Source organism: Cydia amplana, chromosome 7 (assembly GCF_948474715.1).
Source record: "Cydia amplana chromosome 7, ilCydAmpl1.1, whole genome shotgun sequence".
In the NCBI taxonomy this organism is placed as follows: Eukaryota; Metazoa; Arthropoda; class Insecta; order Lepidoptera; family Tortricidae; genus Cydia; species Cydia amplana.
In genome coordinates this window covers 14,362,711-14,378,421 of record NC_086075.1, presented here as the reverse complement: position 1 = coordinate 14,378,421, position 15,711 = coordinate 14,362,711, and the positions used below count along the sequence as shown (strand labels likewise).

Sequence of the window (15,711 nt, the reverse complement as noted above, 5' to 3'; positions counted from 1 at the left end):
TAAGCTAAATTAGTTTGGCTTAATAGTCGTCAGCAATGAATACTACCTATCATACAGGAGCAGTTTCCTTCGTTTAGTCAGCATTGCTGTCTGCTACACAAATCAACATAATATAGGTATGTGTACAAGGTATGTCTTGACTGAAAGAAATATCATTAGATATACTACTTATTATACTTATACTACTTATTCTACCTTTACTAACTCTACTAAACTAGCAAAAGTACACAGTGTTACGCAGCTCCATACCACTGACTGATCGTTTGCCAATCAAACTTAAAGATTTATCAAACTAACTTAAATGGCTTCCAATCTAACAGCACTTTGTTTTACTTGACAGTTAGACTTTCGATCAAAATTTGGATGACTCCTACAAAGTGATTTATAACCCTACAAAGTTTCAGCCATCCCTTTGTGCACACCATGTGCGCAAAAGTTGACGATAATGTGTTATTTAGTTTATTACTATAACCGGTAGTTTTATTTTTATTGGAAAATCACTCTACCGTGCGTTTACATTGGAAAGAAAAATCAAATAAAAAATAACCCACCCCGTGCTTTGTGTTACATTGCCATACACCAGTAATCCGAACAAAAACCAAAATAATTCCTACTATTGTGCTTTGGTATCAAACCGTAGGCATTGTAATACACAATTCATTTGCTTTGAAAAAATACCTCCATTCATTTATATTGTCTTCGGTTACCGCGATAGTAACTCATGAAATAAATGTATTAAAACGGATTATAGTGCGTATATTGAATTTATACTACATCCCGACGTTTCGAGCCCCTTACAGCGTTCGTGGGCAGCGGGTGACTGAGGAAAAACTACCTACACTGTGCAAAAAAACCTCCCCACAAAATACCTGAAATACCTCCTCTTCATATCCTTTTTATCGTTTTGTTGAAATGAATAAAACGCATAATTATTCTAACTGCATACTTATTTACTTTTATTTCAAACATTCGTTCTATTTAAACTTAATCCGACGGCTAAATTGTATATTTTATTAATGCTTAAACTCAGCGCGGTACTGAAAGTATCCTCGCACTAATTTCTACATTTGTCGCAATTATTCTCTTTTATAGCACAATCACGTGCAAATCTTGTTAAAACTCTCATAAGAGCCGCGAATCAGGCTCACGGCACGGCGCATCTAGCACATTGTGATTAAAATTTAGACCGATGCTAGTTTGCAACACGTTCCTTTATGTGTTAAACGTCATCTCTTTCACTAACCAAGGCTTATTCCTGCTGGCGTTTCGAGCGTATTTTCATTAAAATGGAGATATAATAATAAAGTAGCTTTAAGTTTATGAACGGGGACAGAATGTTCGTGCCAGACACCGTGTCTGGATTAAAATTATTAGTTTTGTGTGTGCTACGAACATTTAACAAGCATCTGTTGTGCTAGCTGGGATAAACGGTGGCGTTGTAATGAAGATGAATTATTGAGTGGATTAAATCGTACAAAGGACTATAAAGCCGTGAGTTTGACAAATAAGACAGTTTATGTAGATATGTCTTAGTTATGTAATTGCCAGTCAGTCACGGTAAAAGAAAATTGGAATGCCACTCATAATTATCCTGCAATAGTGCCACGTACCTATTATCCTATACGTACCCATTTGTGGAATGGAACCTCCAAAGTGTTACAACTCAAGTCAAAAACTGTCTTTGGATTAATTTTCTGACTTTAGTTTTTTCCGCTCTAGTTCGGCAAGATTAATACTAAATTATAAGATCAATCAATCAATCACAAATGTTAAATGTACGGATAGGCAGGAAATATTATTCAATAGCTTGTCTCAGTTTTAGGTGCAGTATGACGTATCATACATTGTCACTGCCAAATTTAGTTTTTTTTTTTAACTGAAACGAATTTAACTGTACTTATAAGATCATTCCGCAAATCTACATGTTCTTAAAAAAAACGCAACGAGCAGATTTCATAAAAATCCTGCGCATTTCTATCGCATAAACAAAATTCTCATTAGTCTATTCTACACGACCATACTCCCCCTGGTCCGAAACTGGCTCTATATTTCAGCCACAAATGCTCAGTCCCGAGATATCACGTCTCGGGACTCACGTCCGGCGTCGCCAAGCCCAACAATCTAGACAAATACTCGTAAACAAAGTACGTTATTCCGTTAGCTTATTTGCCACACGTCCCCACCTGGCCCGGTTAATTGCCGGGACGCTAAACGGATTTAAGTTCGGATCCGGTTAGTTACCGTTTAACGAATTCAGTCTACGTTAGTTAGAGCCACGTGCCTTTGTTCTAGGAATGATGAAGTCTTTTTCTGTTGTGTTTTGGACGGTCTAACTAGTTTAATTCGAATTGTTGTCATTTCTGTGCAAAAGCTTTGCTGAAACAAGTGAAACATCTTCACACAACTAATTTTTAGTTAGTTTATGAAGTAGGTATCTTACCAGAATAAAGCTTATTCAGGGCAGGGTAGTCTAATTGCGGTAATTTATTTCGTAGGTAGTCTGTATTTCCGTAGTGGGCTGGCGTCACTTTCGCATCAAGTTAAAAGTATGAAACCAATATTAACCTGTAGAGTGTAGAGGATAATCTTGGAAATATGGAGTCATTATTTGTTTTTGTAAGAGAATAAAGCTTATTCAGGGCAGGGTAGTCTAATTGCGGTAATTTATTTCGTAGGTAGTCTGTGTTTCCGTAGTGGGCTGGCGTCACTTTCGCATCAAGTTAAAAGTATGAAACCAATATAACCTGTAGAGTGTAGAGGATAATCTTGGAAATATGGAGTCATTATTTGTTTTTGTAAGGTATACAGCGACAGAAGTTGCCATGCTGGCGGGGTGTTCAATCTGAGCAATTCTTGAGTGTTAACGGAGTAACAGCGTGTGAAGATCATTTTAATGTCCTCCTCCTAAGGTTTTTATTTTACAAGTTGTTTTTAATAATAATGTGGTAGTAACTTCGCAATGGATGGAAGGATGGGTAAATGTTTTATTTTTACAAAACGTCAATTCTCATAACTGCACTATTGCATGATTGTGTCAATATAGCGCAGTTACACACTTTGCAACAAAGTAAGAAAAACTTCACTTGACTCATTAATATATACTTATACGGACAGGAATTTCAAAATCAATTCTCCGGAGCTGTCAAATTAACCTAGGTACATTTCGTTTGTGAGTCTATTATATTATTTATTGTCTACATAACAGGTGAATGGAAAAGCTCTCACGCCCGTGACATTTGCCTAGTTCGCCATTCTGGTCACAGTGGCTGCTGTTAAATCAGCAAAGTTTTTTGACGCACAGTTTGTTAGTGAAAGATTGGTATTGTTTGAATCTTTGTCATCAATGGACAAAATTAAATCAAAATCTATTATAGCGTTTGTAAGGGAGTCCCGTTTTTTTTTCCCATACAGTTTCAAGTCATAATGCATTCTTTGTCATATTATCATTAGTCATAAAACTGAAACCATTAACATTTCAGGATTTTCGTTAGGTTATCCTATAGATAGGTTAGGTTAGGTTAGGTTTGTTTTATGGCAATCTTGAAAAGTGGCGCGTTCCTGAACCAAATGACTAACGAAAATTCGGGCAAACAATGCATTAAGGCCTTAAACTATTTGGGAAACAATAGAGACCCGTTTGTAAGCTATACTACTCCTTTTGCAGTTTTGATTTACAAACACTTATGTTGATTGTTGTCTAATAAGGTAAAGCAAGGTTGCATAATTGGTAAAATTACAACAAGGAGAGCGATTCCGATTAAAATTTACTGGACCAAAAATGTTACTGTTGAAAGCTGCTGGATCAAATCCATAATAATTTAGAACAAGAAATTAAAGTCGGAATCGGGGTATAATTATTATCATGGTCATGGACATAAAATAAAATAGAAAAAACACTATTTAATTATGCACAAATAATACATATTTTTATATTTAATGCACGTAAACTTAACATATCTAAATATTTATTTACAAAAAACTTTGTAGTAAGTCAAGTCAAAAACTGTAAAATTAATTTGTAAGACGAGGCTTTGAAATAAATAGTAAAATTAAAATTAATATATACAGTGTATCACAAGTTATTTGTTTAAATGCAAACCGTTACTTCGTTAACTTTAGGTACCTATTCATTACCTTTATATACATAAAAGCTAAATTTTGAAAATAATAGCGGTGATCTGACAAATCTGGCAAGCTAATATTGAATAAAGTACAACGATAATGTCATTAACTAGATTTGCTATCCCAAGCTTACAAGACAATACTTATTATGGTATTGCGTCCCTGTTTTAATATCACGCACTGTGTTCCCCTGCTGCAGCTAGGTACCGGCGACACAGAGCAGAATGCAAGTCAATAAACCCGCCGCGTCGCACGGCGCTCGCTGCGACGTATTTTATACAACACGACATTTTGTTCTAATAATTGATGCGAGAATCCATTTGCTCGGGCGGAAATATCCTTTATACATTTAATTACGAAGTTTTGCTCTATTATCTTCATGTTCCTCGCGTTGTCCCGGCATTTTGCCACGGCTCATGGGAGCCTGGAGTCCGCTTGGCAACTAATCCCAGTTATTGGCGTGGGCACTAGTTTTTTTGCTCTATTATCTGAAAATTATAAATATAGTTTAATATAGTTGGCACTGTTCTAGTCTTTATGAGAAACAATTCGTTATTTTCCAGCGGGCTCAGCACGGTTCCATTTTTATCGACTATCACTAAGCCCGTCACTTTCGCACTTACATACTTGTTAGAACGTGACAGGCATGGTGATAAATGATAAAAATGCGACCGTGCTACTAGGGCTGATATAAAATCGTAGATAAAATATAAATATGAGTAAATTACCTATATTGCATTAATTACATAAGAAAATAAATGCGCTTGATTTATAAATATGTGAGATCAAGAAAAACTACCGCTTGTTATTAAATTAATTATTAAGTTTATTCACACCTGATAAAATTATATTAGCTGTTACACGCCTGTCTGAAAATTAAAACTCTTCAATGTTTCTAAGTCATGTTTAACGTCCAGTTTGTTTTTAACAAGTTTAGGATTCTTTGTCCGGCTTTCTCAATCTCAGTTAAGTACTCATACTTTCGTTGTGATTCCCTTTTTAAAATTATGCACTCGCTACCTTTGCTTTTTGAATATAATCACAAGCTAATTCTTTCACCTATATTTTTGTTGGCTTTCATATCTGCCAACATTTCTTTAATAACAAGGATGTCACATTGTAATTGATTTATCTTCTCGGTCTGTTTAAGTATCGTCTCCCGCAGCCAATACGTATTTATTTCCTTCTCTTTATCATTAGTATCAATTTCAAATCCACCGCCTATAATAGCGTTATACACAGCATCTAGTTTAGTCTTCGAGGTGTTTTTTACATCACTTTTCATAAAACGTTCATCTTTATTTCTTGCTATATCTATGATAGCTCTGTATAGTGCTGAAGGAAGAACCTGAGGGTACATTTCAACCGAAGACGAACACTCCACAAACCACGTCCTATTCGCCTTGATTGAATTATACATTTTTTTGTGATACCTTTTACCACCGTACTTATTTTTGAACATTCTGGACAATGGTCCACAGTTAACTAAAACGTCTAAAGAACTAAGTAACTCCACTTGTTTCTCAAGCCTGCTAATATTTCCTGCTATGTTCAAGTTGTTAATATCACTGACGGCCACAGCTATCATAAAGTTCACCAGAACTATTGCCACGAAAATAACAAATACCAAAAAGAGCAATCGGACGATTGTTCTGGAGTCCTGAAGTTGTTTATCATGGGCTTGTCCAAAAAGGTCTTCATAATCAAACTCGGAAGACATCATAATTAATGTTTTGACGACTGCAGATATCGGACCATCAAAAGGTGGTTCAGATTGGAATTGTATCATAAAACAAAAAGCAAATCCAACAACTAAACATATAGACGTGATGAATACCTAAAAACACATAAATAACACTTCAGTTATAATGACAAAGTTCTTTAAACAGTGAGATCTATTATAACAGAAACCATTTTTACTGGAACACGATTTGTAAATAAAGATTCTATGAATCAAAAGAATGCTATCATATTATATAACTTATTACCACTACTGTACCAATTTATACAATTGCTTTATATAACTGCTATACGAGTATGTAATATAATGCTGAACTACAAACCTTAAACATATTGATTGCGACTTTTCCGAACATAAGGACGTAATAACCCCACCCTGGAAATCGGGATAGCAAGAACATCGCTTGAAGCCAGACCAGCAACAGCGCGGCACAGGCGACATGGCGTTGCCAGGCTGCCATCTCCACAAAATGCACAGTTAGTGGAAGAACGGCGGCCAGGATAAGACCAGCCAGTTTCACCCATGACTCCAGACTATCAAAGTAGTGTAGCCTTTTCATGTAAATGTAAAAAGATTCCTGTAATGCAAAAAATATTTTATTATGACATTATTTACCGCGATGATTTTTTATCAATCACATGTTTGAACACAATAAAATACTATTATTACCTGTAAACCTAGCAAAATAATTGAAACGTATATCAATGCCAGTAGAAGGGAGTACCACTTGTCGAACATTTCAAACCAAGGTAGCTCGGCTGAATGTTTTGTCCGATTTGAAGGAGATTCGCTAATATTAGCGTGCAACATATTGTCCTTACAATAAAAAACATTAACAACAAAAATATTAAATGAAACAAGAAATAATGCGTATGCTGTCATCAAGACGTAAAATATTGGCAAAAGTTGTCTCCACTTCAAATATAATAAGCTTTCAATGAATGGATGCAAAAGTATTTTTCTTAGGCCACAGCTCACAAATTCCTCTATAGCCTTTATCTGTCTCGAATCACTGCTTCTTGAAAGCACTTCATAGTTTACACAAACTACAGTTGTCCCCATGGGGTATAACCCTTTAGTACAGACGAATTCGTCAAACACCAATTCAAAAAAGCTAAGAGCATCATGAAATTTAGTAGCTATTATTCGTAATGCAGAATTTCCCTCCTGATCTTTAGCTGACAGCACTGCACCATTGCGCAAAAGTATCTCAGACATAGTCCTGTTCAGAGTTTTAGCTGCTACATGTAGAGGAGTATTTCCAAGATCATCAACTTCATTAGGGTTAGCGCCCATTTCCAGTAAAACTTCGCCTGTTTCATTGCTAAAATATTTTGCAGCCATGTGTAAAGCCGTAAAGCAACCTGATTTTTCCTCCTTCACATTATTTTTTGTTGATACTGTTTTTAACTCAATATTATTAAACTTGTTCAGGAGTAATTTCGCTGATTCTGGTTTATTACAATATGCAGCTTTATGAATTGGTGCGTAACCGTATTCACTAAAGGAGCTTGGACAATTTGTGTTATCCAGCAAATATTTTAAAATAACAGGTTTACGCACAGCGATATGCAAAGCAGTCTCTCTTCTTTTTGAGACATTATCTACGCTTGCTCCTTTTTTTATAAGAATTTCCACAGCCTCTAAGTTACCATTCATAATGGCCGTGTAAAGGGGCGTTTGACCTTTTTTGTTATGACAGTCTACTACTCCCATTCGTTCAGCAACATCTAAAAGTTTTAACAGCATGGCTAAATCCCCTACTTTTGTTGCTAACTGGATTGGTGTTTGTACAAACTGGAATATTTAAAAAATAGAAAATTTTAATGCCATACATCATACCTACAAATAAATTGGTATTGGATATAATTTAATTTTCATTCATCTTAACATTTTGTAAGAAAAAAAACATACTGCAAGAACGAAGTCTTCATAAGAAACATGCTGGTATCTCTCGCAATTAAGTGAGTGGGATAATAAAGGTTTGCTGGCATCACAGAGTGCTGTAACATCAGCGTCGGCCGCCAGCGCAGCATCCACGCCTGGCAGCCAGCGGTGCAACACGGCCACATGCAGTACTGATAGACCACGAGCATCTCTGACGTTGGCGCTATCTTTGTGTTGTAACAGCGCCTGCCAAACAATTATATAAATCAATACGTTCGTATTATTGTGGTATTATGTAATTAGGTATCTACCACAGATAATTTATTTATTAGATTTAGTTTTGAAGTTGGTAAATTAATTCATTTAAGTTTATATTAATAAAATGATGACCACAAAATAGATAATAGTACCGTACAAAACTCTCACTGTCTAACAAAATAAAACTGATATCTGGAAGCAGCATACGTTCTATGTTTTGCTCGTCAATTGCCGCGTGCGTTCGATTAAATGATATACTTGACATACCTGTCTATAAAATGCAAGCATAAAACTTATTGAAGTAGGAAACACTAGAGCGTTAGCAACTTACTTCGAATGGTTTTATTAGTTTATGAAGTATACACAAATGTAGAGGTGTCAACCCGGAGTGGTCGAGCGCGGCGGGCGAAGCTCCATTCGAAATCAGACGCTCAATTTCCGATATGTCTTGATCAATAACAGCCTCATGTAACCGGGTATCTAACCGCTCTCGAAGCCTGAAAATTAAAAAAGAAATGTTTGTTGACTCGAATTAATTTACCTCTAATTTCCGAATTAGTAAGAAACAGACGCAAATAATACGTTAAACTTGTTCGGTTATTGCAAAACAATAGCTCACAGTATTATACTTAATCAATTATGAACAGCGTTATAGTGACCAATGATTGAAAAAAAAATTGAATTTATATTTACGAGTAATTAAAACAAACGCAAACGCCTGGAAGAGCTTCTGAATGTTGAAGACGCTAATTAAGGGCAACCTTTAAAGCTCAAACTTGACATGTGTATCTTGCCTATCCTCACTTCACATGGTCTCAAATTGAGTCTGAAAAGAATTGAGTCCAGACTCAAGGTTTGCCAAACAGCAATGGAACGCAGCTTACTGGGTGTTCGTAGAACCGACCGTGTTATAGAAACACCGAACTGCGTTCAAAAGCGGCCAAGTGCGAGTCGGACTCGCCCATGAAGGGTTCCGTATTTAGGCGATTTAAGACGTATAAAAAAAAACTACTTACTAGATCTCGTTCAAACCAATTTTCGGTGGAAGTTTACATGGTAATGTACATCATATATTTTTTTTAGTTTTATCATTCTCTTATTTTAGAAGTTACAGGGGGGGGGGGACACACACATATTACCACTTTGGAAGTGTCTCTCGCGCAAACTATTCAGTTTAGAAAAAAATGATATTAGAAACCTCAATATCATTTTTGAAGACCTATCCATAGATACCCCACACGTATGAGTTTGATGAAAAAAAAATTTTTGAGTTTCAGTTCGAAGTATGGGGAACCCCAAAAATTTATTGTTTTTTTTTCTATTTTTGTGTGAAAATCTTAATGCGGTTCACAGAATACATCTACTTACCAAGTTTCAACAGTATAGTTCTTATAGTTTCGGAGAAAAGTGGCTGTGACATACGGACGGACAGACAGATGGACAGACAGACAGACAGACAGACATGACGAATCTATAAGGGTTCCGTTTTTTGCCATTTGGCTACGGAACCCTAAAAACCGGCATCGTGAATGTGGGCATGAAAGCCGCCAAGCTAAAGTCATTATTGTTATGTCGATTTCAAGTGTTACCTACGTCATGAAATAGTATTTTATGCAACCGTTGTTTAAGAGAGGTCAAAAAAGGCGAGTGGCGTGAGTAACAATTTGAGGCGAAGCCTAAAATTGTTAATAAAGACGCCACGAGTATTTTTTGACTCAGTTAAACAACGTTGCATACAATACTTTTTCTGCGACCAAGCACTTACTTTGAAATAAAATTGTAAATTTAACAAATATTTTTAATTCAAGAAGTAGCAAAAATGGAGGGTACGGGCGGGAAAAGAATGAATGAATAAATGAATTAAAAAAAAAAACATGTCTATGGTTCACTTATTTGTCAGAGATGACATTTAAAATAAGGTTGGCAACACTGAATTTCAATCAATATTTTTTAAGTGGTCATTACACGAAGTATCGTAAAATCGCAAAAAGATACTGCGTGTATGCACAAATTCTTTTTTGGGGAATAGACTAAAGACATGTCTTGACAACTATAAGGTAGGGTTTTAAATTTGTGTGCACGACCCTTTAAATGACAAATAAAAGTACGGGAGTAGAAAAAATAAGTAATCTAATTCATTCACGAACCTGCGGATCTCGTCAGTAAAGACATCGGTGACTGTGTTGAAGCGCGGTCGAATTGCGTTTTCAGAGGCGTATTTTCTCTGGCACTGGTAAACTTCTGTTGCATCACTGGTGCGTCTTGCACTGTCTATTCTGTAGAAACTCGACGGTCCTTTGAGTGACCTGTAAGGTGTAAGGTTTCAATGTAGTTGTTAACTATGTGATGTTGATTAATGAGAGTCAGCGTATAAAAGACTCACGCTAGACCGGGCCCGGGCCGGGTAGGAGCTTCCGGCCCTTCATTTTCTATGGAAAGCACCACGTGATCACCGATAAGCCGTCATAGAAAATGATATATCGGACGCCTCGGCCCGGGCACGGCCCGGTCTAGCGTGAGTCATCCTTAACTCATCTGCTCACCCATATAACAACTTCTGCCCGCAACTTTGTCTGCGTGTCCTGTCTATGGCCTCTAACTACGAGTATCTCCATACCAAAATTTATCTAATTCGGTTAAGTGGTTTAAGCGTGAAGAGGTAACAGACAGCAAGACAAAGTTACTTTCGGATTAGTAGGGATAGCATTTTTTTATGGGAATTCAACCTAGTTGAATTGTTGTATTGTAATCTAGGAACTTACTCAGTGCTGTATTGTTTCGGCAAAATATCTCGAATGGAATCACTTAGTGGCAGCAGAGGAACGCAGTCAACATCATGCATACCAGCTTCTGGGTCGGCGTCTAATAATAAAACCAAAAAAAATCGTTATTGAAACTCAATTATGACTATACTAAAGGCTTATAAATGTGATATATATAGGCATAGTTGAATAAAGTTCTATTTTTCCTTCCCTGAAGCTAGGTCATAAAGTGTAGGGAGATAGCACGCTGGCTACTTTTCTCATTGCGTTATCTGTCACTCCAGACCCGATGTTTTAAAGTTGCTGAGCTACGTTTCACGAGCTCGAGTGCAATGAAGGACCAATCTAATACTATTTGATTTGTTTTTATTTTAAAGCCGGGTTCACATTTGTCTGTCGTGTTGTGTTGTGATGCATCAGAACGGTATCGGTTTCATACACCGTCACAACACACGGCATCAGAGAAATGTGAATGCAACTATATTAAATGTATGAAACCGATACCGTTCTGATGCATCACAACACAACACGACAGACAAATGTCAACCCGGCTTAAGATTTTTAACTAAGAAATACGCACCTGATAGCATTGAATCCATCTTGGAAAATACTAACACTTACAACAATATTTATGTGTGCCCGCTTCGGAATGTGGAATATTATAATATGCACTTATTTAGTTATTCTTCTTAAAATGGCGGCAGCACGCCGTGCTATAGAAAAATTAGTCATATTTACATGACTATAAGGTTTACCTCAGCTTTGAGGTAATTCACTGACTCTGCACAGAATTATCTCAAGGATAAATTCAGAATAAACTAAGCATTGAGGAAAATCAACAATTATTAGTTCTTAACGCTATACCGAATATTATAAACACTAACCACCTTCAAAACCGTAATTGGTATATGATAATATTCCTAATTTGAACTGGTTTTTGAAAATAGAGGGCATAACTATGCAAAAATCACGGTTCTTGGAATTAAAATGATAATTACGCGCACATCAACACAGACACAACCTGTTTATGTTGATTCAAGCGACGCACTGTAGCTAATAACTACATAATAATGGTAGGTGTAGGAATAGGTGTCATAATTGGTCATAATAGTGTGTTTAAGGTGTTCTGTGGTGCCTGTCATGACTCAGGCACAAGCTTCGGGGATTTTTAGCAGAATATGACGATTTGCACACCACATTAGGATTTTCCACCTCAGACCCAGAAAATACATGGATTACAATGTTATACTTGTCATATTTAAACACTAGCTGTGCCCGCGGCTCCGCCCGCGTGGAATTCGGTCTGTGTCAGTAAGCTAATTCATCCCTAATTTCTCTTTCTCTCCCCTGGAGGCGGAAATTGAAGTAAAGTTGACAGATGGATACGATTAGCGGACTGAAGTCCAGATAAAATATTTTACAACTAGCTGTGCCCGCCGCGGCTCCGCCCGCGTGGAATTCGGTCTGTGTCAGTAAGCTAATTCATCCCTAATTTCTCTTTCTCTCCCCTGGAGGCGGAAATTGAAGTAAAGTTGACAGATGGATACGATTAGCGGACTCCAGATAAAATATTTTACAATTAGGTAGGTAAACAAAACTACACTCCAAAACCAATAGTTTTTTTCGCCCTTATTCCAATATTAGACGTGATTTAAACGACACAGAGTAGTAGGTGTATAACGGACAATACAGTACTACCTATACTTCTGTATTTTTACATCCTTCACTGTACCTATCCAAATCATGTCCATGGCAAATATCATCCAATTCTGTCCTCCAGTCAAATCAAAAATATACACATAGAAATCCATACTTCCTAACAAACTTTCGAATTACGGTCTAATATTATTTAATAAATAACACTTAAATTAAAAACTTATAATTAAAAAATTTGGCCTAGGTCGTAGTCGCTTGGTAGGGTGCCCAGAATGCCATATTTATCAAAGTAAGGCTTAACCCTTAAAATCGTATAAAAAACGCGAGCGCAGCGAGCGCGAATTTTTTTTGATAGAAAATTGAGTCAGATCAGCCGCAATGGTTTACATGAAATTTTGGTGTGGATATCTAATGCGAAAGCCGAAGGCCGAGCTCCATGTAGGGCCGAAGGCCCGAAGCGTCCAGGCTGTCAGTGCTTAAACACAGAACAATAGTATAAGTGTTTAAATGCGAAGGCCGAAGGCCGAGCTACGCGTAGGGTCGAAGGCCCGAAGCGTCCAGGATGTCAGTGCTTAATCACAGAACAATGGTATCAGTGTCTAAATGCGAAGGCCGAAGGCCGAGCTCCGCTTAGGGCCGAAGGCCCGAAGCGTTCAGGATGTCAGTGCTTAAGTCGTAGTAGTAGTCGCTCGGTAGGATGGCCAGAATCCCACCTTTATCAAATTAGGCTTAACCTTTAAAATCGTATTAAAACGCGAGCGTAGCGAGCGCGAAATTTTTTTGATAGCAAAAAAAATAGAGAGGCTATGTCAGTGACACAGCCGCAATGGTTTACGTGAAATTTTGGTGTGGATATCTAATGCGAAAGCCGAAGGCCGAGCTCCATGTAGGGCCGAAGGCCCGAAGCGTCCAGGCTGTCAGTGCTTAAACACAGAATAATAGTATAAATTGCAAGTCTCAAATTGTTTGACATTTACAAAGACATAATATTTAAAAACTTTCGTGTTTTGAACATATAACTCACATTTATAGACGGGCCTATCTCGAAATTTATTTTATTACCTTTATTTACCGACGTTTCGACACAGGTTTCACTGGTCGTGGTCGCGGCTAACTGATGTCCCAACAAAATTATTGTCAATAGACCCCCGATAGACCCGTCTACAAATGTGATTTAATATGTATTTGCAAAGACGTTTACATTGACTAAGAAAAATGTTGACTTTTTTACAAAGTACCTACACAAAAAAAGTTTGCACCACTTTCTTAAGTTAGCGCCGTAAGATTCAGGTGCAAACATAACTTAATTGAGTGTAGTGGCCACTCCCCCTTTAGGGGTTGAATTTTTCTAGCCTAAAATATGGCCAGGGATTTTCTTAACAGATTAGTAAAGTTTTCATCAAAATCCGTTCAGCCGTTTTCACGTGATGCGCGGTCAAATAAACAGACAAACAGATAAACAGACAAACAGACAAAAAATCTAAAAACTGTTGGAACGTGTTCTGTTATCGATTATCTAAGTATCCCCAACCAACTTTTTTTCGAATATCTTCCATGTACAGACTTTCGACCCTCTTCAGCTTTATTATATGTATAGATAAGTACTTAATAAGGTTTTTTATGACCAATTGACCAACGGTTCGTCCTATCTTGAGGTTAAATCCCAATCGCGACTGCATTGCCACGGGAAATGTCAATTAATGTTGTACTTACCCCACGCAGCCGCCACCAATATTATATGAGCTAGGGAAAAATGGGAATTATTCATATTAAAACACCTTTTTCCATTTGTGCCCATTGGGGACAAGGGACTTTCCACGGCAATGCAGCCGGCAGCCTATGCGACTTAATGTAGCTTAAATTAGAATTTAACCAATGATATGATACAGGTAACTTCAGAATCGTCGCAGAGGAGTAGTCCATTTTATTTTAAAATGATTTTAATCATTATACCTATAAGAGTTATAAGTTCATGACCATATATTGCGAATAACTATGAATAACTATGGCCGTCTTTGTCCAAACATTCATACTTTTACAAAATTGAAATTTTGTAAATCATAAATAGATATTTCAAAGTTTAATTCTTTGCTCATATTACACGCCACACCCGGTAAGTATGGTGTTTCTGAAAGGCAACAAGTTTTGCGATATCACAAGCCCTCATACATTAATGCTGAATTAAGCTCCTGAATACAATTCAAGCGTATTCACATCGTTGGTAAGTGTGATGTCATGTAAGCTAATGGTAAGGCAAAGACCCACTTAATGATGCCTAGAAGCATCCAATGAGAAGCGATGTATAATTTACATTTAATGGAGGAACAGTAAGTGCCGTCTCAGTGCAATACGTTAAGGAAATTTGCATTTTTATGAATTTTTTTACGGTACTGCCGTCCTCGAGCTTTAATATTTCCAGAACATCTCTAGGTATTCGTTGTTAGGTTTGTCGCAAACCAGTACAGCTGGGCGACCACGGGGTGCAGACCCATGGAGGGGGGGTTTGGGGGGGGGGTCAAAATTACCCAAATTATTTTTCTTTTTTTGCGTTCTTAAACAAACGAAATGCATCTCAATTTACTAAACGACAAGATTTAAATTAAAAATAGGAAAATGTATGGTTTAACTTACGAGGAGCTTTAAATAACATTGCCGGCCTAGGCCAGCAAAAAGACTGAACCACGCATCACGTGCCGCGTACATTGAACTTTTGTTATTATTTGATTTCAGTTTGTATTTATACATGCCTCGTTCGGAATAGGAATTACCTTTGGCAAACAAAATAAATATAATATACGACCCGCCTTATGGTGGGAGCGAACGTGCGTCGTGAGCCGATCCTTAATTATGAAAAGAGAACATCCTCCGGAGTTCTTTAATCACCAGGTAAAAAACACTCACTCCTGTGAATAATAAGTATTAGTGGATTTCTTATGTTTGCTAAGAAAAGATGACATTTCGCTGCGTAGGTGTATTACCTATGTTATGTTCCTAAATAATGTATTTACCCATAACATAAAATAAGTAGTCTCGCTTGGTAAAAATAGTGCAAACTCGGTATTTGTCAGAAATATCGGAAGCTTCCACATCAGTATTCTATTTTTGATAAAATATTTCAGCGAGCTTTAAAACATGAATTTTCAGTTATTAACCTGCGCTACGGACTGTAACATCAGAACCCTGTACATGACAAGTGATTGGGCCGAGGGTTCCACCCAATTATTTCTATTGTCATTGGAAATGTCAAATCGTTTGGTTTCATGTCTGATTGGGCGAGGGAGAGCC

At 37.1% G+C, this 15,711-nt stretch overlaps 1 protein-coding gene across 1 annotated transcript; it reads right to left on the bottom strand.

Annotated features, from left to right (window-relative positions):
- Nucleotides 1–5,083: 5,083 nt before the first annotated feature.
- LOC134649535 (transient receptor potential channel pyrexia-like) lies at nucleotides 5,084–11,804 on the bottom strand. Its single transcript, XM_063504299.1, has 8 exons — nucleotides 11,351–11,804; nucleotides 10,771–10,870; nucleotides 10,156–10,314; nucleotides 8,340–8,505; nucleotides 7,778–7,996; nucleotides 6,533–7,660; nucleotides 6,186–6,440; nucleotides 5,084–5,959 (listed from the first exon to the last, which is right to left on the bottom strand). Exons 1-8 carry the CDS (start codon nucleotides 11,367–11,369, stop codon nucleotides 5,162–5,164), a joined length of 2,844 nt encoding a protein of 947 aa, XP_063360369.1. The 5' UTR covers nucleotides 11,370–11,804; the 3' UTR covers nucleotides 5,084–5,161.
- Between the last annotated feature and the right edge of the window lie 3,907 nt (nucleotides 11,805–15,711).